Here is a 24,758-nt window from a genome sequence, read left to right on the forward strand (position 1 = left end):
GAAATCCACGGCCTCTGACCACCTTTTCAGTGGACGTGTTCACAGCCTGACACAGAAACCCAACATGTGAAAACCTCAAAACAGCTTTGAGGTCTCATGCTTTGATGATTCCAGATTCAAATTAACAGGAGCAAATCAACACATCTGGCTTTGGGTGCTTTGTCATTAAGGCTCATAACAAGGCTCGCCACGTTTCATAACTTTTAAAAGTTTCTGACTCAAAATTCAAAAATAAAAAACATTTGATGGATATCTGGAAAGTCTATCTGAGCCTCATGCAAGGTACAAAAGCAGTAAACTAGATGACTAAAAATTACTAAATTAAAATTAAGACTTTTTGTTTATTAAGAAAATATTCCACATCCCACTTGGGTGAGTAGTGTCCGGGGTCTTAAAAGCTTGTGAGCAGCCATCTAAGATGTACTAATTGTTCCCAATCCACTTGAAGCAAAACAGAATGAAGAACACCAAAAACACAAGGAAAATATCAGCCCAAGAGACAAAATGTCCACATACACCAGAGACTCCACCAGCCTGAGACCAGAAGAACTAGGTGGTGCCCAGCTACCACCAATGACAGCCCTGACAGGGAGCACAACAGAGAGTCCTTTACGGAGCGGGAGAAAAGCGTGGTGCAGAACTCAAATTCTAGTGAAAAGACCAGAATCAACGGTCTGAGACTGGAGGAACCCCAAAGCATGGCCCCCGGACACTTTGTTAACCCAGAACTAAAACCATTCCCAGAGCCCACTCTTCAAAGATTAGACTGGACTATAAAACACGAAATAATGCTCATGAGGAGTGGGCTTCTAGTTCAAGCAGATACGCAAGACCAGATGGGCAGCTCCTGTCCAGAGGCAGGATGAGAAGGCAGGAAGGGACAGGAGCTGGTTGGATGGACAAGGGAAACCCAGCGTGGAAAGGGGAGTGTGCTGTCACATTGTGGGGACTTCAACTAATGTCACATAACAATGTGTGTTAAAAATTTTGTATGAGAAATTAACTTGAGCTGTAAACTTTCACCTAAAGCACAATTTTAAAAAAATTAAGACTTTTTTTTTTTTTTCCATTTCTGTAGAACATGAAAAATACAATAGGCTGGTCCCTAGGTTTCTGCTTTGCCTTCACTTGAGAAAGGTGTTTCAGGATCTACCATCACCAATGTCACCATTCTTAACATCAGTATTACGAAAAGAACCACTACTGAGAGCGAGGCTTCCAGGTCAATTAGATCAATTCAAACACCGCTGCACGCTGTTAAAAAAAAAAAAAAGGAGCATAGTTCGCTGCCCTTGGCAGTCTTTTCTTTAAAGATATATGCCAACGATTATCCCAGCAAGCCCTTCCAGATTACCATGGAAGCATAACAACCTTAAATTTGGGTTAAATTAGTGATTGATGAGCATTTCATTTTGACATGCTATGTTGATTTTAGGACTCATTTATAATGAATGCACCTATTTATTTGGGCTGATTTAATAGGACTTAGAATTTAAATTGACTATTTTTATTATAAGTTGGAATCGACTTGACAGCAATGGATGGATGGATGTTTATTATCCCCCCTCCCCCAACAAAACACAGTGGTTAAGCACTCAGCTGCTAACTGAAAAGTCAGCAGTTTGAACCCACCAGCCACTCGTTCCATGGGAGAAAGATGTGGCAGTTTGCTTCCAGTAAATAGGACAGCCTTGGAAACTCCACGGGGCAGTTCTACTCTGCCCTATAGGTCCCTGTGAGTCAGAACTGACTTGATAACAATGGGTTATTTTTCTTACAGGCAAAAATGAAGGTTTATAGTTAACATACTTTTTAAAAGTATTAACACTGGGTTTTCTTTTAGGCCAATTTCTTATAAAATACTATAATCTAAAATTCTAATCTTTTATTTGGAAAATACGTTCCCCTTTAAAATATTTTTTTTTTTACAAGTATCATATTATCACATGAAATACATAATGAACTTTCCCCATAGCTCCAGTCCCACAAAAATAATAGCTGGTTTGGAAATCGCTCCTACATAAATATGGCATGTTCAATGAAATCGACAGTCTTTTCATGGAAAAAAAAATCAGAAAGGGTACTAAAATTAGAAATGCAAAAACCAAAATAAAACCCACTGCCACCGAGTGGATTCTGACTCATAGCGACCCTACAGGACAGAGCAGAACTGCCCCATGGGGTTTCCAAGCCTATAAATCTTCACAGAAGCAGGCTGCCACAACTTTCTCCCGTGAGCGGCTGGTGGGTTCAAACCACTGAACTTTTGGTTAGCAGCCAAGCGCTTAACCACTGGGCCACACAAATGACTGTCTAATATGCAATTTCAGAAAAGCGCTGCTTGAAATAAGATGAAAAAAGAGAAGAATTATGCCTATTTATATTTAGCACCTACTTCCTTTTTACATTATCACCACAGCTTTATTCTGTAATGACACCAAAAAGTGAATAAAAACATTTATTCACGGGCCAGGATTTCCTCAAGTAGGCACCATGTTTACAAGGTATCTTTTTCCTTTTCTCCAAATATACCGTTGTTGGGTGCTGTTGAGTCATTCTAACTCATAGTGATCTTATAGGACAGAGCAGAAGTGCCCCATAGGGTTTCCAAGGCTGTGATCTTTACAGAAGCAGACTGCCACATCTTTCTCCCATGGAGCTGCTGATGGGCTCGAACCGCAGTCCTTTTGGTTAGCACTCAAGTGTTTAACCACTGCACCACCAGGGCTCCTTCCAATACACCCATTCACGAGCCAATACTTATCTTTAAAAAAAAAAATTTCTAACGTGTATATTTAAAATAAACATGAACAGAAGGAACAGTCTTCAGAAAACATGCCTTTCTCACATTCTCTAACCTTGAAATCCCCTGAATTAACCTTCACGCACTTCAGAGACTGTTCCTGGACAGGGTCCGGTCATCATGATTGGAGGCTGTTCTGAAAAGCGAGGTTTTATTCACAATCCTGTCTCTGAGGAGGCTCCCACAGCAAAGCCTTTTTGTTTCCCATTTAGAACACTAATCTAAATGAGATTTAGAAGGGTGATGGGCACATACGCTTTACTACAGAACTGTCCTTCCTAATTGACCTTGGCGATTGAAATGGCACAATGAGTTTCACCAATTAAATTACTGTTTTCATTCAACATTACATCTGTCATTGTTCCTTTCTCGAGTTTATGCCTGGTTTGGACTATTTTTGTTATTAAAGGCAGCCTGGATTTTAAAAGTTCAATAAAAAATGAATAACCCGAAACATACTTCTCTCATCATGAAATTTCTTGCATGTTTTTACAGCAACAAAGATATATTCCTTCTTCACTGGATTTCCCTAGAAAACAAGAAAAACACACATGCACACATGATTCAGCGTTACCTTAAATTCGCACCCACATGACACACAAATGCCCTAGCACTAACCCATTGCTTTCAAGTCAATTATAGAGACCCTATAGGACAGAACAGAACTGCATCATAGGGTTTCCAAGGCTGTCCTCTTTACAGAAGCAGACTGTCCCAGCTTTCCCCCATGGAGTGACTGGTGGGTTCAAACTGCCGACTTTTCAGTTAGCAGCCAAGCACTTAACCACTGCACCCCTTCCCTAAAAAGAGCATTAAAGAGAAAGCAAGCCTAATGCCAAGACAGACAGGTTTTCCCCTTCAGGGATTTTGCAAACATTACAGGTTCTCTCCCATTGTTGCAATGCACAAACACACGGAGCCCTGGTGGTGCAATGGTTAAATGCTTGGCTGCTAACTTAAAGGTCTGTAGTTCAAACCTACCCAGCAGCTCCTTGGGAGAAAAACCTGGCCATCTGCTCCCGTAAAGATTACAGTCTAGAAAACCCTACGGGGCAGTTCTATCCTGTCACATGGAGTCGCGATGAGTCGGAATCAACTTGACGGCACCTAATAGCAACATATGTGTAACATATAAAATATATCTTTTAAAATGGCACACATCACAGACTTCAGTGTGACTGACTGGAATATAACAGACAACACTTGAGTATTCTTAATATTTTTTTCCTTATGAAAAAAGAAACTCAATATAGTGAGTTTCGGGGGTCTTCAGGCTCACCCTGGGGACTAGACCAAGGGTCTGCAAGAACAAGTAAGTTCATTCTGAAAGTTCTGGATAGGCTGAGGTGAGATCAAAGGCAGGGTCACCAGCTGAGACAGAAAACGTTCAAACAGTCTTTCTAGGAAACAGGATAGAAATTCTATAAAACCCATTGCCGTTCAGTTGATTCCTTCTCAGCGCCGCTACAGGACAGAGTAGAACTGCCTCACAGGGTTTCAAACGAGTGGCTGGTGGATTCAAACTGCCACCTTTTGGCTAGCAGCTGAGCTCTTAACCTCGGCACCGCCGAGCTCTGAAGAAGTTTTATTAGACACACACTGTATCACCAGCAAAACTATGACTCTGGGCACATGGGACCAACAGGGTGGGAGGCGATACTGTACAGACCGTGGGGTGAGATTCGGAGCCAAATTCTCACTCCCGTCCCTGCAGCTGTGTGACTCTAAGCCAAGTACTGAACTTCCTGATGCCTCTCCTATCACCTGTACGATGGGGACACCACCAGTACTCACCTGGCAGGTAGTAGAAACATGACATGTCGCTCCTGCCTGGCACAGAGGAAATGTTCAATTTTAAGTATGTAAAGTGCTAGGGGAATATCACATAGGGCATGCCAATGTTCCCGTGATACACAAGGTAGAGTCTCCTCTCTCACTTACACAAAGCGGAAGGGCAGAATGGAACCTGGTGGCACAGCTGGGGCCCACGCCATCGGTACAAAACTCAGGCACTGCAGTAAGGGAGGGTCCGCCACCTTTGTCCCAGATGTAGAGGGCAATCTGTCATGAGACAGGAGACCAGCAATGAAAGGCAGAACTCAGCCAGCACCACAAGTATAAAACCAAACGAAACCAGTTGTCGTCGGGTCAATTCCAACTCATAGCAACCCTACAGGACAGAGTATAACTGCCCACTGGGTTCCCAAGGAGTGGCTGGTGGATTCGAACCACCAACCTTATGGTTAGCAGCTGAACACCTAACCACAGCAACCCTTTAAGAATGCAAAAAACATCTCAAGAGACAGAAGACAGCGTCTTCTACAGAGTTTCAGGTTGAATCACAATAATTGTGAATATTCGACATTTATTTTTACCTACAAAAATGGTAATTTCTGAGGAATGAAGTTTTTAGTTCTCATAGAATTCAGATTTTTGGGTCCCATGGAGGTTGGGGTGACACACTCACTCTGTGGCCCCAAGATGATCTTTGAGGCTTCCGAAAACTGGACTCCTGGAAGTCACCTTCAAGTCAAACAACAGTCTAGTCTCAGGCACTGTGCTCTTTTACAGAATTACCTACGTGTGGTTAGTGTCGGAAAACAGAAACCACGTCAGACCAGAAGCTCAGCCTTAGAGTCGGTAACTGTTATCCAAGACAATGCTGTTTGGAATCCCACGTGACCACAAACTGTCTCATCAGTTCCGCTCTGGCCCTTTATCCATGGCAATGCATAATTCCCAGTGATAACATGGAATACAAAAATCGGTGAAAGATCTTTCTTCGTTGGAACATTTTTCTTTTTTGGGGAGAGGAATTAAGTCAGAAATGTAGGTTGCTCCAATTTGCAAATCGTATGTTATAACAAACTTCAATCAATTTCTATTATTGGCTTAATATGATTTTTGTTTTAACATTTCATATGGAGCCATCTAATTTTTTAACAATTAACTATGAATCAATAGTCTGGCCTCCAAAAAATTCCAAAGTACTCACAAAAGACTGCAGGGAAGAACACCTTCTAGAACATGACAGAGACGCTGTTGTTTTCAGGTGCCGTCGAGTCGGTGCCGACTCACAGTGACCACATATACAAGAGAATGAAAAACTGCCCGGTCCTGAGCCATCCTCATCATCATTGTTCTACTTGGGCCCATTACTGCAGCCACTGTGTCGGTCCATCTCGTTGAGGGTCTTCCATTCTTTGGCTGACTGTCTATCAAGTATGATGTCCTTCTCTACAGACTGGTCCTTCCTGATAACATGTCCAAAATATGTGAGGTAAGGTCTCACCATCCTTGCTTCTAACGAGCATGCAGGCTGTATTTCTTCCAAGACATATTTGTTTGTTCATCTGGAAGCCCATGGTATATTCAGTATTCTTCACCAATGTCCTAATTCAAAGGCATCAATTCTTTTTCAGTCTTTCCTATTCATCATCCAGCTTTCAGGTGCATATGAAGCGAGTGAAAATACCATGGCTTGGGTCAGGCGCACCTTAGTCCTCAAAGTGACATCTTTGCTTTTCAACACTTTAAAGAGGTCTTTTGCAGCAGATGTGCAGCAACTCAATGCGTCCTTTCATTGAAGACATAAGAAGGTATTATCCCTGACTCTGGTTTCCTATGTCACGGTAATTAGATACCCTGAAAGACCTATTTGAAGAAAGTAACTGTTATGAGTTCAACTGTGTCTCCCAAAAATAAAATACGTACCATAAATTCTAATCCCTATACTCGTGGATGAAATCCCATTTGAGAATAGGGTTTCTTTGTTATGTTAATGAGACCATTATCAGTACAGGGTGTGTTTTCAGCCATCACTTTTGAGATATAAAAAGAACAGTTTAGACACAGAGGCCAGGAAGCACAGATGGGGGAAGACAGATGTCACGTTAAGATCACTAGGGATTCACTTAAAGCACAATAAACATTATAAAAAAAAAAAAAAAATCACTAAGGAATCAAGAAACTGAAGTTGTAAAGAGACAAGGACCTTTCCTCAAAGCCGACACAGAGAGAAAGCCTTACTCTAGAGCTGGTGCCCTGAATTTGGACTTCTAGTCTCCTAAACTGTGAGTAAATAAGTTTTTGTTTGTTAAAGCCGCCCACTCGTGGTACTTCTGTTAGGACAGCACTAGATGTGCTGGCCTGAGCCATGATGTTCTCAGTCACCTCATACACATGCAAAAGCTGGACTACGAATAAGGAAGACCCAAGAAGAATCGATGCATCTGAGCTATGGTGTTGGCGAAGAACACTGAATACGCCATGGGCTGCCAGAAGAACAAACAAATCTGTCTTGGAAGAAGTACAACCAGAATGCTCCTTAGAAGCAAGGATGGCAAGGCTTTGTCTCACATACTCTGGACATGTTATCAGGAGGGACCAGTCCCTGGAGAAGGACATCATGCTTGGTAAAGTAGAGAGTCAGTAAAAGAGAGGAAGACCCTCGATGAGATAGACTGACATAGTGGCTACATGGCCTCAAGCATAACAACGACTGTGAGGTTGGCGCAGGACCAGACAGTGCTTCCTTCTGTTGGACATAGGTCTATGAGTCAAAACCAAGCTGATGACAACAATAAGAAGATGGGTAAGACAGCACCTAAAAATGCTGGATACAATATTTTAAATACATTGTCAAGTTGACACGAAAGCAGAGAAACCATGTAGGACAAAAACAACGTGAATGTGAGAATCCTAGGAGACAAAAGAAGGGCCAAACACTGATTTTCTCCAGTAGGTTCAGCGGAACTCTGTTGGCGCTGGGTTTTCTGGTAGAAGTTCAGAGAATAAAGCCTGGAGCCCGCCTGAGATGGGGAGTGTCTCACAGCAAAACCCCACAGGAAGCTGGGCCTTGTAGCTAGATGGGGGGAAGGGAGATAATCCCTGAGATTCCATAACCAAAAGCCAGCCCCTCCTGACTTGTGCCTCCTGTGTGGCCCAAAAACATCTAAAACTGAGTAATTTAAAGTAGCTGCAAGTTAGTATAACCCTCAAGCAGAGGGCAGAAGCAAACACAAATCCCTACTGTGGGAATTCACAACTTTAACACACAGCGTGAAGAACACGGGGCGTGAAGAACCGCCACAGATAAAGTTCCAAAGGAACAAGAGTACTCACGGAAAAATCACACACAGACAAAGGACAATAAGCCAAGGCCAGAGGACATAGCTTAACCAGATACAAAAGACTTCAGGTGCTGGAATTACCAAACGCAGGTTATAAAACGACCATGTTTAATATACTTTTGGAGCCCTGGTGACACAGCGGTTAAGAGCTTGGCTGCTAACCATAAGGTTGGCAGTTTGAATCCACCAGGCACTCCTTGGAAACCTTATGGGGCAGTTCTACTTTGTCCTATAGGGTCACTATGAGCTAGAGTCGACTCGACAGCAATGGCTTTGTTTTTGTTTTTTTAATATACTTTTATAAATACAAGAAAAAATTTTAAACATGAGCAAAACACAAAAAAAGATCATACAAAACAAGAAAGGAAATTTGAAAGAGAACCAAATAGAACTTCTTCTAGAAATTAAAAATATAATAATTAAAATGAAAAAGTTAATGATTAGGATAAATAACATATTAGACACAGTTGAAAAAATTAAAAGGACAAATCCCTACAAATGATCTAAAACGTAGCGCAGCAAAAAATCAAGACAGAAAATATAAGAGAGTCATACCGCTAGCATACATCTAAAGTTCCCAAAGGATCAGAGAGAGAATCAGGATGAGAAAATAACTGAAAAGACAATGGCTGAGGATTTTTAAGAACTGCTGAACATCAGCAAACATTAGCAAACAAATGTCCACTGAATCCTAAGCAGGGTTAAGAAAAAAGTAAGAGTTATACCTACCAGACATAATGTAGTAAATCTGCAGAATGCTAAAGACAAAGAAAGAATCTTAAAAGGAACCAGAGAGAAACCATAAATTATCTACAAACCCACCACCAATGAGTCGATTCCGACTCACTGCAACCCCACAGGCTTTCCGAGGCTGTTAATCTCTATGGAAGCAGACTGCCACATCTTTCTCTGCAGAATCGCTGGAGGTTTCGAACCACCGACCTCTCAGTTAGCAGTCGCCTGCTTTACCCATTGTACCACCAGCACACCTAAGGAACCACAATTAGCCTGAGGGCTGATTTCTCAACACTATGGCAACATCAAAGGCCAGAACACAGCGGAGTAACACCACCCTGATGAAAGAAAATAACAACCCAAAATTGTATACGCCGGGATGTAACTACATTGCAAGAACAACGCTGAAATAAATATTTTAAAGGAAAAGAAAAAACACAGAGAAAGACAGAGACAGAATTCACTACTAAAGGAAATTCTAAAAGACTTATCAAGCAGAATAAAAAGGATCCCAGTTATAAAGTCTAAGAAACAAGAGGAGATCGTGAATAATAACACACTTGGAAATACACAGTTAAGCTAATGCTAACTACATAAAATGAGGATAATGTCTAATTTACAGGGTTACCCAAAAAAAGACAGAATATACTGGCCAACAACAACATGTACACTGGGGGTGGAATAATCAGAGTAAAAGAATGTTGATTAATTAAGATATTGTGAGATTATGAATATATACATTAAAATATTTAAAATAACTAGGAAAGTACTGACGAAGAGATAAAATTTCCAAAATAGTCAAGGAGAAAAACATGGAATAAAAAAAGAAAAAATCTAATAGAAGGGAAAACAGTTTTAAAAATATAGTGGGAAATATTTGAGTTTTCCTTCTCTGACAGGTTTCCGCTTTACACAGGTTCTGGCTTCGCAGGTTTGACTGTGGTAGTAATTACAATTAATGTAAATGGAAATTCACTTTAAACATAAAGACTGTCAAACTGGGAGAAATAAGGTAAGTTTCCTTTAAAAGAGCCACATCTAAAAGACAGGACACAAAAGAGTCGAAAGAAAAAGATAATGAGGCAAACACCAAAAGAAAGCTTGCTTGCGTGGCAGTTGCTATCAAAGTCGATTCCAACTCAGGACGACCCCATGTGAACCACAGCAGAACTGTGCTCCATAGAGTTTTTAATGCTGATTTTTTTTTTCCAGCAGTAGATCACCCGGCCTTTTTTCTAAGGTGCCTCTGAGCGGAGCACAGCTCTACTCTAACGCACAGGAGCTGCCAAGAATCTACCCTTAAGCCACGTGGTGGCTACATAGGTATCTTCTGATTGATGTTCACACTTTTCACATATGTTAGAAATATTATTTTGTATTTAATCAATGTTTAATAAATTTCCAAAGCTGGGTATCCATAATAGAACTGACTTTTCCTTAAACTTATCTAGGCAGACCCTGGTTTTCAACTGGTCATTCTTTCCTTTGCGTAGAAGTTTTTTTTTTTTTTTTTAAATAAGTATCTTTCTCCTCCAATAAGCTACTTCCTAATTTTAAAACATCCAAAAAAACCAGACAAATCAAACCCGTTGCCGCTGAATTGATTCCGACTCATAACGACCCTATAAGACAGAGGAGAACTGCCCCATAAGGTTTCAAGGAGCAGCTGGTAGATTCAAACTGCCGATCTTTTGGTTAGCGGCTGAACGTTTAACCACTATGACACCATGGCTCCTGAAAACACCCATGAGGCTAAAAAGCTAGCATCACTGGATGGAGCTGCATTTCAAGATTTACTTAAATGTCCCAAGACACAGCGAAACACAAGCCTGCCAGGGGCAGTTGGACATACCCATGAATGAAATGCAAAAAGGGACCTTCTTACTGATGATTTAGGAATGATTAACGATGGACACCTGCCACCTGCCTCTCAGAGAGCTGGACACAGGTGTCCACTAAACGCCATGGGAAGCAGGGGTGTTGGGAACCCAGGCTGGCACACCCACAGCTGCCCACCTTGGACCAATTGGCTTCATGCTGCTCCAAAGACCAAGCATGGATCCACTACGAAGGCATACGCAAGACCAAGGTACCAAGTAAGACCAGAGATGTTTTTTACACTTTATATTTTTTATTGTTGTTGTTGAAAATATATACAGCAGAACATATACCTATTCATCAATTTCTACATGTACAATTCAGTGACACTGATCACACTTGTCAGGTTGTGCAACCATTCTTACCCTCCTTTTCCGAGTTGTTCCTCCCCCATTAACATAAACTCACTGCCCCCAAGCCTCCTGTCTAACTTTTCAGTTTGCTGTTCTCAATTTGATCTCATATACATAGTTCTTTAAAAGAGCACAATGCTCAAGACAGCCTTCTTTACTAATTAAGTTAAACTGTTGTTTGATTTAATAAAGAAGACTCCAGGGGATATTTTGGGCTTAAAGTATAAAGATTATCTTAGGGCAACAGTTGTGGGGTTCATCCAGCCACTACTGCTCCAGAAGTCTGGATTCCATGAGAAATTTGAAATTCCGTCCTGCATTTCCCCTATTTTGAAGACCAAAAGTGCTTTTAATGACATGTCTGCATGTTTTTAGGAATTCAGCTCTGGACCTATCCACCCAGTATTAAAAATGAAGATTCAGGAGTCACAAGATGCAATCTTCCTCACTGCTTCTTCTCCATCTACGTGGCTAAAATGAGGTTAAAATCGAAGGTCCTAATTCACTGGGGTGCTAGGAAAATTACCCGGTAGGGAGAAGATGGGTGTAGGCAGGAAAATGTGCTGCTAGAGAATATAAAACACTTCTGATGTCAAAAGCCATAAACTCTTCATTATTAAAAGTTTTAACCAAAAAAAAAAAAAAAAATGTGACATACCTCATGTTTTAAATCTATTGTAAAGTCGGATTTCAGGGAATCACTCTTTAACCTCTTGGTAAGCCTGGAAAATAGAGACAATTTGATTTTTTTTTAAGCCAAAAGAAATGTCAAACAAGATAACACACTCTTGGTATTTTGAAATATTAAAAACAGATTTAAAAATATACAACTGTTAAGATAAAAAAAAAGAGTTCAATTTCCTTGAGGAAAAGGATAATAAAAATCTACTTGTTGACCAGTACATATTCAATGCAAGGCTTGTTGGAAATACAACATCCACTATGTCAACGTGCACAAATAAGATGCCTTTAAAAAGACAAAATCATGAAGTTCTGACTAAACCTTACACTAAATAATGACAGAAAGAAAAAGAGGGAAAAAAGAAAAAGTGTGCGTGACAGAGAAACAGAAGTTGCTACTTTTCAAACTTCTACTTTGAAAAGGAGACCTGGTGGTGCAACAGTTAAGCGCTGAGATGCTAACCTTTAGGTTGGTGGTTCGAACCCACCCAGTGGCTCTACAGAAGAAGCACCTGGCAATCTGCTCCCATAAAGATGACAGCCTAGGGAACCCTATGAGGCAGTTCTCGTCTGCCACATGGGGTCACTAGGAGCTGGAATTGACTTGACAGCACCTAACAACTTTTAATAACTCTCGTGAGTCTGTGAAACTTTGGAGGGGAGAAAGGTGACGTTTGGGGTAAGAACGAATTTTATTTTACTTTTTGAAGTCATTTCCTAGCTGAAGAAAATCTTCCAAAGAATCTTTCCAATGCATAATAAAGCCCCGAACTCCCAAGCGTGCCTGGAGGTCCCCACCACTCCCCTGCGTCTTCTACCGGCTTCCTCTGTACCGACTCTACCCACCTGAGCACACTCCTGCCCGCTGTTCTTTCATGCTGGACGTCTGCCTCGCACCCAATCTTTCCTGGGCAAACTCTTCTTCAAGACCGAAACTCAAGGCCATTTTCTCCGTGAAACTTCCCAGACTTCCCCATCAGAATAAACAGAAATTTCCTTTGTTCCTAGAGTTCTCAGCTCAGACTTATTAAAGCACTGATCACGTGCGCTACGATGCCTTGTTCACCGGGTCCTCTTTGTATCTCCAGCCCTCCCTCCGCATCTGGCCAAAATCAGCACTCAATAATTGCTCAGTGAATGACTGATGGATATATTTTCTTTGACTGCAACCTGAGTGAGGTAAGATCACTGAAAATACCACACAGTTCTACATTTATACAGGACTGGGGGCTAGACCTATGTGTGGCCCTGGTGGCATAGTGGTTAAATGCTACAGCTGCTAACCAAAAGGTCGGCAGTTTGAACCCACCAGTCACTCCTTGGAAACCCTATGGGCAATTCTACTCTGTCCTGTAGGGTCGCTATGAGTCGGAATCAACTCGACGGCAACGGGTTTGTTTTTGTCTTGGGCGGGGGTCAGGTACTAGACCGTCAGTTTCATTTGCCTCCTAATACATATTGTAAGTCTGTCGTGGTGCAAATGGTTAACATACTTGGCTGCTAACTGGAAGGCTGACGGTTCAAGTCCACTCAGAGGTACCTCTGAAGAAAGGCCTAGTGATCTACGTCCCAAAAAACCAGCCCCTGAAAACCCTGTGGAGCACGGCTCTGCTCTAACATATACGTCAGCACTGACTTGACGGCTCTGCTCTAACATATACGTCAGGACTGACTTGACAATAGCTTTTTTTTTTTTTTAAATACATAGTCTAACTACAAAGAAATGATAGTGACTTAAAGGAGAAAAATAGTAATAAGTTTCAAATTTTTTTCAGTTTTTAATTATGTCTTAGCCTGGTTGGGTCACAAAAGATTTTTTTTTTAATTGACTTCTAAGCAGAGAAAAAGTTAAGAAGGTGGAAGCAGGTAGTAATTCATATTTAGTTTATACGGCATTTGTCCCACGGTTGATCGCAGTGTAGCTCCTGGGAGGTAGCTCCCAAAGAAGCCCCACATAGTCTTTGCCACGCTGCTGTTAAGTATACACCAAAAACCAAACCTGCTGCCGTCGAGTCGATTCCGACTCCTAGCGGCCCTACAGGACAGAGCAGAACTGTCCCTTAGGGTTTCCAAGGCTATAATCTTTATGGAAACAAACTGCCACAGCTTTCCTCCGCAGATTGGCTGGTGGGTTTGAACTGCCAACCTTACGGTTAGCAGCCAAGCACTTACCACTATGCCATCAGGGCCCTTAAACATGTACACATCCGCTGATGACTATGAGCAGGTAGGGACACATATAAAGATTTCATCTTCAGACACATTCCCAATATATATTAAGACAGAAAAATCTGCCCTGGCCACTGCGACCTTAACCAATCCAAATTCTGCTGAGTTGGAGCTGGTTTTCATAAATAAACTATATCAAGGTAACTTCGGAATTTGGACTCACGTGAAGTGCCTTCAAAATCTGATCAGACCACAAACAGTTAAGTTTTCATTTCATTCAGACCCCAAAGACAGAGAACATCCCACCTGGGCCTACTGCCACAGGGGAGGCACACAAGTTCTGAGCAGAATCCAGGTAGCACGCCAAGTTTCAGGTGCCCCTTCTTAAGAGAAAATACACACCTCTGAGTTGCTACCATAAAAACGCCCCCTATGGTTTTGGTATTTTTAATTCCTTTCTCATTCTATCCTGGAAAATTTTTCTTTGGAAGAAACCTCAGAAGAGGAAAATGTGAAGACCACTGATATGATTTCTTTGAGGCAGGCAATGACTGATTTGAGGACAAACATGTACACTGATAATTTTAGGTGTCCATCTTGGCAGCCAGGGCCCTGGTGGCACAATGGTGAAGAGCTCGGCTATTAACCAAAAAGTCAACAGTTCCAGCCCACCAGCCACTCCTTGAAAAACCTATGGAGCTGTTCTACTCTGTCCTACAGAGCCACTGTGAGTCAGAATCAACTCGATGGCAACGGGTTTGGTTTGGTTAACATTTTTTACAAGACTCTAAGTTCTAGGCCAACCAAACCAAAACTACTCCTGTCAAGTTGATTCTGACTCACAGTGACCCTATAGGAGAAAGTAGAACTGCTACATAGGGTTTCTGAGGCATAAATCTTTATGGAAGCAAACTGCCGCATCTTTCTCCCGCTGAGCAGCTAGTGGGTTAAAACCAGTGACCTTTCAGTTAGCGGCTGAATGCCTTAACCACTGCGCCATCAGGGCTCCTTAAGCCCTAGGCACAGGATACCTCACGTATGAAATGATAAAGACCCTTTTGTCTTTGAAGATATAAAGACCACAGCTGCTTTATCAACTTTCCATTCCCTAAAGACCAAAGACACATAATAATTAATCTGAAGTATTCAGACTAAGGGCCTATCTGTAGCCATATTTCTCATAAATTAAACCCGCTGTCGTGGAGTTGAATCCAACTGATAACCACCCTATAGTAGAACTGCCCCCAAAGGGTTTCTGAGGCTGTAATCTTTATGGGAGCAGACTGCCACATCTTTCTCTCGTGGAGCGGCTAGTGGGTTCGAACCGCAAATCTTTCGAGTAGCAGCTGAGCACTTAACTACTTTGTCACCATGGCTCCTCTCCTAAATTACAACTCGATTTATCTTCCCTTTATCACGTCTACAAAAGTATCACTGAATCTAGGCATGAGTATCTGCAGTGCCTTCCAGCAGCTACCCCTCTGCCTGGCCCGTGTTTACTATACACACATACATGCACAAGAAGCCCTGGTGGCGCAATGCTTAAGCACTCAGCTGCTAACTGAAAGGACAGCGGTTCAAACCCACCCAGCAGCTCCATGGAAGAAAAGACCTGGCAGTCTGCTCACATAAGGATGACAACCTAGGAAACCCCATGTGGCAGCAGTTCCACTCTGTCACATGGGGTCACTGTGAGTCAGAATTGACTAGATGAAACCCCACAACAACACACACATGATCAGCTATCAACTACAACCAGGCATGTTGCTGATTCATTGTCTCACAGGCAAACAAAGCCACGTCACATCTAACTAAGTCCATGAGCCACAGTAACGAGGCTTACATCTGCGATCTACGTAGTCGTCAGGGCATTCACCTGCTCTCCCTTGGTCTCAAAACACATTATTTGTCTCATTTTCCACGTAGATCAGAGGACGTCCAAGAGGGGAAGTGACTTGTCTGAGGGGACTAGTAAGTGGGGAGCTGAAACCAGGGCCCTCAGGTGTCCACTCCTCATCCAGGTCTCTCCACTCCACCACACACGGCCTCCGGACAAAACACTCACCTGAGACCCATCTGTCACGGCACTCAATGAAATAAACTCAATGAAATAAACGCTGATCCACACAGCCAGGGAAAAAAAAGAAAAGTCTAATAAATTCTTACTTGTTTACAAGTGGGATACTAAGGGCCCAGCCGGCAGCGAAGTCTGGATATTTAAAAATCGTAGGGTTTTCAGAAAAGGCGTAATGGTGAATTATTGTAGATTCTTCATCGTGTAACGCTTTTCCTAAAAACCATTCCTGTTGTATGAAGACATAAAATGTCATCTTTTAAAACTTTGCTCCATGTGAGGCTGAAAACAAAGCTCTATCATTAGAGTCTTAGCTAATCAAGTACTCTAGGTAACGGGGAGTTAGTACAGATGATGTATTTGTGAAAAATATAACACCAGTATGATAATGAACATCGCATGATCTTTGTAAATAAAGAAGGGAGTTCAAGGTCAGGTCACAGCATGAACAGAATTTAGTTATTACACCATAAACATATAAAAGTGGTATCTTCTAGGGTGTTCCATAGCAAAATACTATTAAGTAAGGAAAAGTGTCTGTTTACTCCCTGGTAAGCTTTTCAAAGACGATTTTTAAAAATTTCTTCCATAATCGGCATTCATTTTACTCTAATCATTCATCCATTTAATTAATATTTACTGACAATCTATCTCTATAGTGAGAGAGACAAAAAACAAACAATACAGTAACTTCAGGTAGTGACTGAAACATGCTATGATGAAAATAAAAGAGTGACAGGCGAACTACCGTGGAAAGAGAGGGAAACTGAGATAATCATTGGACTGAGACTGAACAATGTCAAGAAGCCAGTTACACAAAACTAAGGGGGAGAGCACGCCAGGCAGCCAGTACAAGACTCCTGAGATGAACAAAGATCCATACACTTGATGAGAAGTCCAATGTGGCTGGGGTCTACCAGGTGTGGGGACACACGGCATGAGAGAGAGAGGCAGGGGGAAGACCAGGATGGGGCTTATGTGGCAGCGGAAAGGAGGGAAGACTATTCTGAGGGCAATGAGAGATTCTACTTCTGGCCACCACAGATCACTTGGGTCAGACTTAACGTCCCACCAAGAACAACTGTGAAAGCTGGAGGAATTACAGAAAGCAAACGACGGAGACACCAGAAAACAACAAAGGTAGGTAGGACATGAAGGGCTAGAATCCCAGAGGAAGGGAGGCCCATCCACGTGAGCCCCGTACTCATGTCCTTCTTCCCTCAGGGAAGAAGCCCTCGTGGTGCAGTAGTTAAGGGCTCAGCTGTTAACCCAAAAAAAGGTCGGCAATTCGCATCAGCTCTGCAGGAGAAAGATGTGACAGTCTGCTTCCATAAAGATTACAGCCTTGGAAACCCTATAGGACAGTTCTGCCCTGTGCTATAGGGTCGCTATGAGTCAGAATCCACTCGACAACAATGGGTTTGGTACTTTCCCTCAAGGAATTTGCTGATTCTCAGAGCTGGGAATAGCAGCCCAAGAGCAGGTGGGGCCTTCTGCAGTCTTGCTGGGCTGAGGAGGTAGAGATTTAAGATGATTCCAGCAGAGTGAGCTCAAAATTCTGCATACAACTCCCCCTCAACTCCTAACCCCACTGCCGCTGAGTCAATTCCAACCATAGCGACCCTACAGGACAGAGTAGAACTGCGCCCATAGAGTTTCTAAGGAGCATATGGTGGTTTCGAACCACCAACCTCTTGGTTAGCAGCCGTAGTACTTAGCCACTATGCCACCAGGGTTTCCCCCTCAACTCCTAGGCTGCACAAAAGCCAAGGGGGGTGGAGGGGCAGACAAGAACCAAGTGGAAACAGCAGCTGAGATGCTAAAAAGCTGAACAAAGACCTCCGCAGGCTTGTGGTGCTGTAGAGTCGAACTCAGGGCCTATCAGGGTGAAAAGGCGCTAACAAACATCCCATGCTTCCAGCTGAGAACCTGGAAGAACTACACCTTAGGAGTAAGGGCAATCTGGAAACAGACATGTCCAAATAAGGTGTACAACCCAAAGGAACATTAAATCCTCATATAGAACATGACTTCATACACAGCTCTTCAATTTTTCACATAAAATACCTCACATTTAGTCAAAACTACCAGGTACGACAAGAAACAAGACTAGACTAAAATCAAAGGAAAAAAAAATGGAAAAGAGAAAGAGGTTCCCAAGTAAACCAAATTCTGCTGTTATAAAATGACAACTTAAAAGTAACGATTAGTATGTTTAAGAAAATAGATGTAAAGACGGAAAATTTTACCAAACAACTAGAATCTATAACAAGAGTCAAACGGGAATTCTAAAACTGAATAAGGCAATAACTTAAGAATTCAAGAGGATATTAGACACACCGGAAGCAAGGATTCGCAACCTGGAAGGTAGGTCAGTAAAACATATCCAGATTAATGCAAAAAAAAAAAAAAGGACAAAATGAAAAAGGAGGAGAGTACAAAAAACAGCATGAGAAAATTACGGGACATGGTGAAAAGATCTAAAATGCATGAAACTGGAAACCCAGAATGGAAGGAGAGAGAGGAGAGAGAACTGAAGAAATATCTCAAGACGTACTGGCTTAGAATTTTCTAAAGCTGACAAGTCATCAAGCCATCAATTCAAGAGGCTCTATAAACTCCAATCCATAAAAATACAAAGAAAATCACACATGATAGTAAAACTACTAAAAACGAAAGACACAGAAAATCTTCAAAGCAGCCAGGGGTTGAGGAGGGGAGTATACACATTTTTCTGAAAGGAGCAAACACAAGACAAGATACTGGTGATTTTTCAGTAGAAACAATGGAAGCTGTCTTAGTCATCTGGTACTGCTACAACAGAAATCCCACAAGTGGGTGTCTTAGTCACCTAGTGCTGCTATAACAGAAGTACCACAAGTGGATGGCTTTAACAAAGGGAGGTTTATTCTCTCACAGCCCAGTAGGTGACAAATCTGAATTCAGGGCACCATCTCCGGGGGAAGGCTTTCTCTCTCTGTGGGCTCTGGAGGAAGGTCCTTGTCAGCAGTCTTCTCTTGATCTGGGAGCATCTCAGCACAGGAACCTCAGGTCCAAAGGACTAGCTCTGTTCCCAGTGCTGCTTTCTTGGTGGTATGAGGTTCCCAACTCTCTGCTTGCTTCCCTTTCATGTCTTGAGAGATAAAAGGTGGTGCAGGCCACACTCCAGGGAAACTCCCTTTACAGTGGATCAGGTAGGTGACCTGAGTAAGGGTGGTGTTACAATCCCACCTTAATCCCTTTAACATAAAATTACCATCACAAAATGGAAGACAACCACACAATACTGGGAATCATGGCCTAACCAAGTTGATACACACATTTTTGGGGGGACATAATTCAATCCATAACAATGAAATGACACCTTTAGAGTGTTGGAAGAAAACTACTGCCAACCTAGAAGGCTAAGGGCAGTGGTAGTTCAGTGGTAGAATTCTCGTCTTCCAGGCAAGAGACGCGTGTTTGACTCCTGGCCGATGCACCTCAAGCACAGCCATCGCCCACTATCGGTGGAGGTTTGTACGTTGCTATGATCCTGAACAGGTTTCAGCAGAGCTTCCAGACTAAGGCAAACTAGAAGGGAACACCTCGTGATCTACTTCCAAAAATCAGTCAGTAAAAACCCTATGGATCACAACTCTTCAATGCATAACCTATCAAGAGGATGGCACAGGACCAGGGAGAGTTTCGCTCCATGAGTCAGGGGCCAACTCAACCCCAGCTAACAACAACAGAATACTATATCCAGTGAAAATATCCTACGTGGGATGGGAAAACACCAGGAGTTTTTGAGCAGATGAATGACATGATCGCAACTGCAGAAAGATTTCGTTATTAGCACAGTAAGAATGGAAACCAGAAGATCAGTTAAGAGAACCTAATAATGGTCAAAGCAAGAGATGATGGTAGCCCGAACAGAGTGATAGTATTAAATATGAAGACAAGAAAAATGAGAGATATATTGTGGAGGAATACCCAACTGGACATGTCAACATGTGGTTGGGGAAAAAGAGGAATCAATCACGAGCTGTAGGTTTTTTTTTTTTTCCTGATCAACTGGATAAGACATCGATGTCATTTCTGAGATGAGGAAGACTGAAGAAGGAAGAGGCTTAGAAGAGGCATCTAGAGTCCAGTGTTGAAGATGTTCAGCTTGAGGTTCCTATTAGATAAGCAGACATATGACGTAAAACCATAAAAGCAAAGGCACTGTCGTCAATTCCGACTCATAGTGACCCTACAGGACAGAGCAGAACTGCCCCCTAGGCTTTCCAAGGCTGTAAGTCTTTCCAGAAGCAGACTGCCACATCTCCACAGATTGAAAGCAGTGCAGTCAGCTGCCATCTCTGAGAGGGACAGCACTGTTTCCTACTAGGGGCAAAATCCCACAGGCAAGAGATATGGTTGCTAAGCAATGCATATGCTGCCCTTGTTTCCATCGGCCATGACTGAACTGTTTCAAACCAGTTCAAAGGCCTGGCCTCTCTTCCCTGCAACAAGAATATCCCTTCCTTGTGAGCAGTGATGGTGCCCATTTTGTTCAGTGTGGTACCCCAGTATTCCTAACATGTAATGGTGCTCAGTAGTTTTTTGTTAAAGGAATGGAGCAAGCTCAGGAGAGATTTAAAAGCCAACTCTCCCCTACTGAAGAAACAAAAGCATATAATTTAAATCAAGGACCCTAAGTTCTAGGAGCCCTAGTGGTGCAAAGGTTAAGTACTCAGCTGCTGAACGAAAGGTCAGCGTTTCAAACCCACTAGCAGCTTCACTGGAGAAAGGACCTGATGATCTGCTCCTATAAATACTTCAGCCAAAGAAGCCCGACGGGGCAGTTCTACTCTGTTCTATAGGATTGTACTCAATCAGAATCAACTCAACAGCACACAACGACAACCCTAAGTTCTAAACACACTTTCTCTCTCTTACCATCGCAGCCACACCCCCTATTCCATATCAGAACAGAAAAGCAGGAAGGGTAAGACACTACTTCTTAAGAGCCCTCTCCTGCTTTTGGTTGCATGTTAGATATCTCTCAGGTTCCTAGTTTTAATCAAATCAGCAAGAGGCTGAAGCTGAGCACATATGACCATCGCTGGCACAGCTGTATGTTTAGGTTCACAGACCTACCTGACCATTTTCTTCTTGATACTCTGTGAATAAGTTGTCACTGGGTATGACAAATATTTAAAAGCCAAATAATGGCCTCAGCTTGAGAGAGAAAATATATCATTTCAAAATAAAATTAATAATATGGCACATTTTCAAACTACTAAACCTTAACCAATATGAAAACATTACATTTAACATGCCATTTGTGGTGGTTAATGTCACGTGTCAACTTGGCTAGGCCATGATTCCCAGTATTGTCGGGTTGTCCTCCATTTTGTGATATAGTTAACCTCCACTTTGTATTATTGTGTATTACCCCCCATTTTATGTGCTGTGAATGCTAACCTCTATATATTAATCAGGCAGGATTAGTGCGTGGTGTATCTTGAGTCACAGCCTTACAAGAGGGCGTGACTCAAATCCCACCCTCACTCAAGTCCCACGCTTACTCTGAGGTAAGGGGAGTTTTCTTGGGGATATGACCAATGTACATATACAGATGCTCTGGCAAGGCTCTCCCTTGCTCTGGATCCTGTACCCAGCTCTCACCATCTGGCCTCCGGTTCTCGGGACTTCAGCTAGCAGCCTGTCGTCTGACCTGCCAATTCTGGGATTCGCCAGCTTCTGCAGCCCTGTGAGCCAGTAGCCTGCCATCTGATCTGCTGATGTGGGGATTCACCAGCTTCTGCAGCTCCATGAGCGAAAAGCCTATCGTCTGACCTGCCAATTGTGGGTTCAACAGCCCCTGCAGGCACATGAGTCAGGAGAGGCCACCAGCCTGACGCCTGACCCTCAGATTTCAGACTTGCCAGTCTCCACAACCACGTGGGCCATTCCTTGAGATAAATAGATAAATGTCTCTCTCTCTCTCTCTCATATTTAAAGAAAATAAACACTGCGGTATACGTGGACACCTTCCTTACTAATCTTTCACTGTTATAACTGCCTGTTCCAAACAATTTTATGCAAAACATGTTTTTAAGCTTTATCTGCTAATGGCAATGTTTAGCTATTACCCAGTATATAAAATTGTTTTTCAATATTTCTATGGGGAAAGATTACAGTGTAAACTACCTTAAGGGAAAAACAAATATGAAGCTATGGAAAGAGGCGGTCCCCCATCTTTTTCAATGACTATGTCACAGGAAAAGGACAATTATAATCAAGATGAACTTAAAAAGAATAACTCAGATGATGTTCTATTAACATCTAAGAATTACTCTTCACCAACACCTGTTTTCGCCTCTATTTAAAATAAATCAAAAAGTCAAAACCCTTCAGCAAACGCACACTTCATGCTGCGGGCAGGCAAAGACGTCAAACAAGATATGTAGATTGACAGAAATCACCCGGAAGGCAATTTAATAAAGATTAATTACTGTAATAAAATTAAATTTTCCATTTAAAATATTGTATGACAGCATAAATTTTCATCAGAATGAATGATACTCAAGGAAGAAAATGTCAAAATCAAACAAAACAGCTGATATCTAACACATTAAATAATTTATTATCTTAATGTAGTTTGTTCATGTTAATACGAAAGCCAGTTTTGCTTTATGCTCTTTTCCCTAAAATTTCAAATGGTAGCAGGGGAAAAAAACACACTGGTTTGAACCACATTCAAAAGAAATACAGCATCCTAGATTTTTTTTTTCGCATGGCAGGGTTCAGAAGAGAGGAGGAAAAGGCTCCCAATTTTACCTCAGTTCTATGCTAGCTTTCATGAACTTGCTTTGACCTTTAAATGTATCATTCCAATTTCCACGAAAATGTTCCGTGAGTCACTCCTTCTGTACAGAATTAGAGCTATGGATGATGGGAAAATAATCTCCAGGTGAAATGAACACCAGGAGATCGACACTCCTACACCCTAAAAAAAGGTTTGGGAGTTTTTCTCAAATCAAAAGGAAACACAAAAACCTAACAAATGTTCCATATAAAACGTGGCAAAAACAACACAAATACTGGCTAGCATCATCCGAAAAGACTGGATAAGACAGGGCCATAATTCTCTGCTCTGAAGGAATCCTTTTTTTTTTTATATAAACCTAACAACCTTCTCATCCAATTATATCCGAACCTTCCCAGAAATCTAAAGCTTGAAGAGAAACCATTATGGATCTTTCCAGTACTTAAAGATCATTGAAACTAGGTTTTTTTTTTTTTTTTTTAACATTAGTAAACTTTCCAGTTTTGGGGGGATCAATGTAATGATCACTGTTGTCCTACATTTTGCATCTAGATCAAAACACCAAGCAGGATCTACACGTCTGGAGCAAAAGAGAAAGAAGGAAACCAAAGACACAAAGAAGAAACCAGTCGACAGGATAAAGAGTCTATACGAACCACAGCCTCATCCACCCTGTGACCAGAACAACTAGATGATGCCTGGCCACCACCACCAATAATTCTAATTAGGGCCACAATAGATAGACCCTTATAAAATGGGACAGAAACGTAGAACAGAACCTCAAATTCCTTAAGAAAAAAAAAGGACCTACTGGGCTGGTTGAGACTGGAGGACTCCCCAAGACTGCTGCCCTTAGATACTCTTCAAACCTTGAACCGAAACGAACCCGAGGTCACAATAATAGATTGTCTCAAAAAATAATGAACATCACCTGTAAGTAGTGGGCTTCTTTAAAAATTCATCTGTATGAGACCCAACAGTCAGTACCTTCTTTGAAACAAAGAAGAGAATATAAGAGGGCAGCGAAGCTAGATTAATGGAAACAGAACAACCAGAACGGAAATAATGAGAATGTTCATGAGTCGTGAAGAATGTTCACGCATCATGAAGAACGTAACCAATGTCACTGAACAACGTGTGCAGAAACTGTTGAATGGCAACCTAAACTGTCATGTAAACCTTCACCAAAAACAATATTATTTTGGGGAAAAACCTGATCAATAAGAGAAAAAAAAGACCAAGCATGGAGTTCCTTGGTGGTGCAAACCGTTAGGCACTGGACCACGAGCCAAAAGGTTGACAGTTCCACCCCACCCAGAGGTGTCTCTGAAGGCAATCCTGGTGATCTGCTTCCAAAGGTCGCAGCCTTCAAAACCCTACAGAGCAGTTCACCTCGGCACACGTGGGGTCACGATGAGCCAGAGTCAACTCGAAGGCCACTAACAATGGCAGCAACAGACGTAAGGGTGCTATGAGCTGGAGCCCACCTGAGGGCGACTGACAACAACAACTTCTTAAAAGAAAATAAAACACCAAAGCAGACACCTAAAAGCTCACCTTTCACTCCCCACATCCTCATTAAACTGGATTCAGTGCTGGACTGAACATCAGGACGTGGGTGGGTGGGTACCAGGAATGGCCCAATTCTGCCAATCTCAAGTTTAAAAAATCCCACCAAGTGATCAGGTTGTCGCCTGGACTTTTCCAAGAGTCTGATCTGCTCTCGACACACCCCAAGGCCTACCACATTCCAGATGAAGTTCAATAAACCTAAGTTTCTGGGCATCGCCCAGCAAGGAGGCTGACATTATAGTTCTCCGGTCATTACACTGGGTTGAGCAGTGTTCCTCCAGAGATTCATGTCTACCAGGAACCTGTCAACGTGACCTGGTTTGGAAATAAGGTCTCTGCAGATGGGATCAAGTTAAGACGAGGTCTTACCGGATTAGGACGGGCCCTGCATCCAATGTGACTGGTGCCCTCATAAGAAAACAGAAATATGGACACAGAGACACAGAGGAAAGTTGGCCAAGTAAAGACGGCGGCAGACACTGGAGTTACGCTACCACAAGCCAAACAATACCAAGGATTGCCAGCACCTGCCAGAAGTTAGAGATGAGAAAGGATTCTT

At 42.2% G+C, this 24,758-nt stretch overlaps 1 protein-coding gene across 6 annotated transcripts in view; it reads right to left on the minus strand.

The window, feature by feature from the left end:
• B3GLCT (beta 3-glucosyltransferase) overlaps positions 1–24,758 on the minus strand; it is a 133,758-nt gene that overhangs the window by 44,283 nt on the left and 64,717 nt on the right. For 5 of the 6 annotated variants that reach the window (XR_010318169.1, XM_064269948.1, XM_064269947.1 and 2 more), the window contains 5 exons: positions 15,918–16,054; positions 11,560–11,623; positions 4,745–4,864; positions 4,598–4,633; positions 3,263–3,332 (listed from right to left, as the gene is read on the minus strand). Coding sequence is in view for 5 of the 6 variants with exons in the window: in XM_064269948.1 (XP_064126018.1) it covers positions 3,263–3,332; positions 4,598–4,633; positions 4,745–4,864; positions 11,560–11,623; positions 15,918–16,054 (427 nt within the window). In the remaining variant the exon portion in view is untranslated. The remainder of the gene's footprint in view (positions 1–3,262; positions 3,333–4,597; positions 4,634–4,744; positions 4,865–11,559; positions 11,624–15,917; positions 16,055–24,758) is intronic. The other variant, XM_064269946.1, reaches the window with a different exon arrangement.

Source organism: Loxodonta africana, chromosome 17 (genome assembly GCF_030014295.1).
Source record: "Loxodonta africana isolate mLoxAfr1 chromosome 17, mLoxAfr1.hap2, whole genome shotgun sequence".
In the NCBI taxonomy this organism is placed as follows: domain Eukaryota; kingdom Metazoa; phylum Chordata; class Mammalia; order Proboscidea; family Elephantidae; genus Loxodonta; species Loxodonta africana.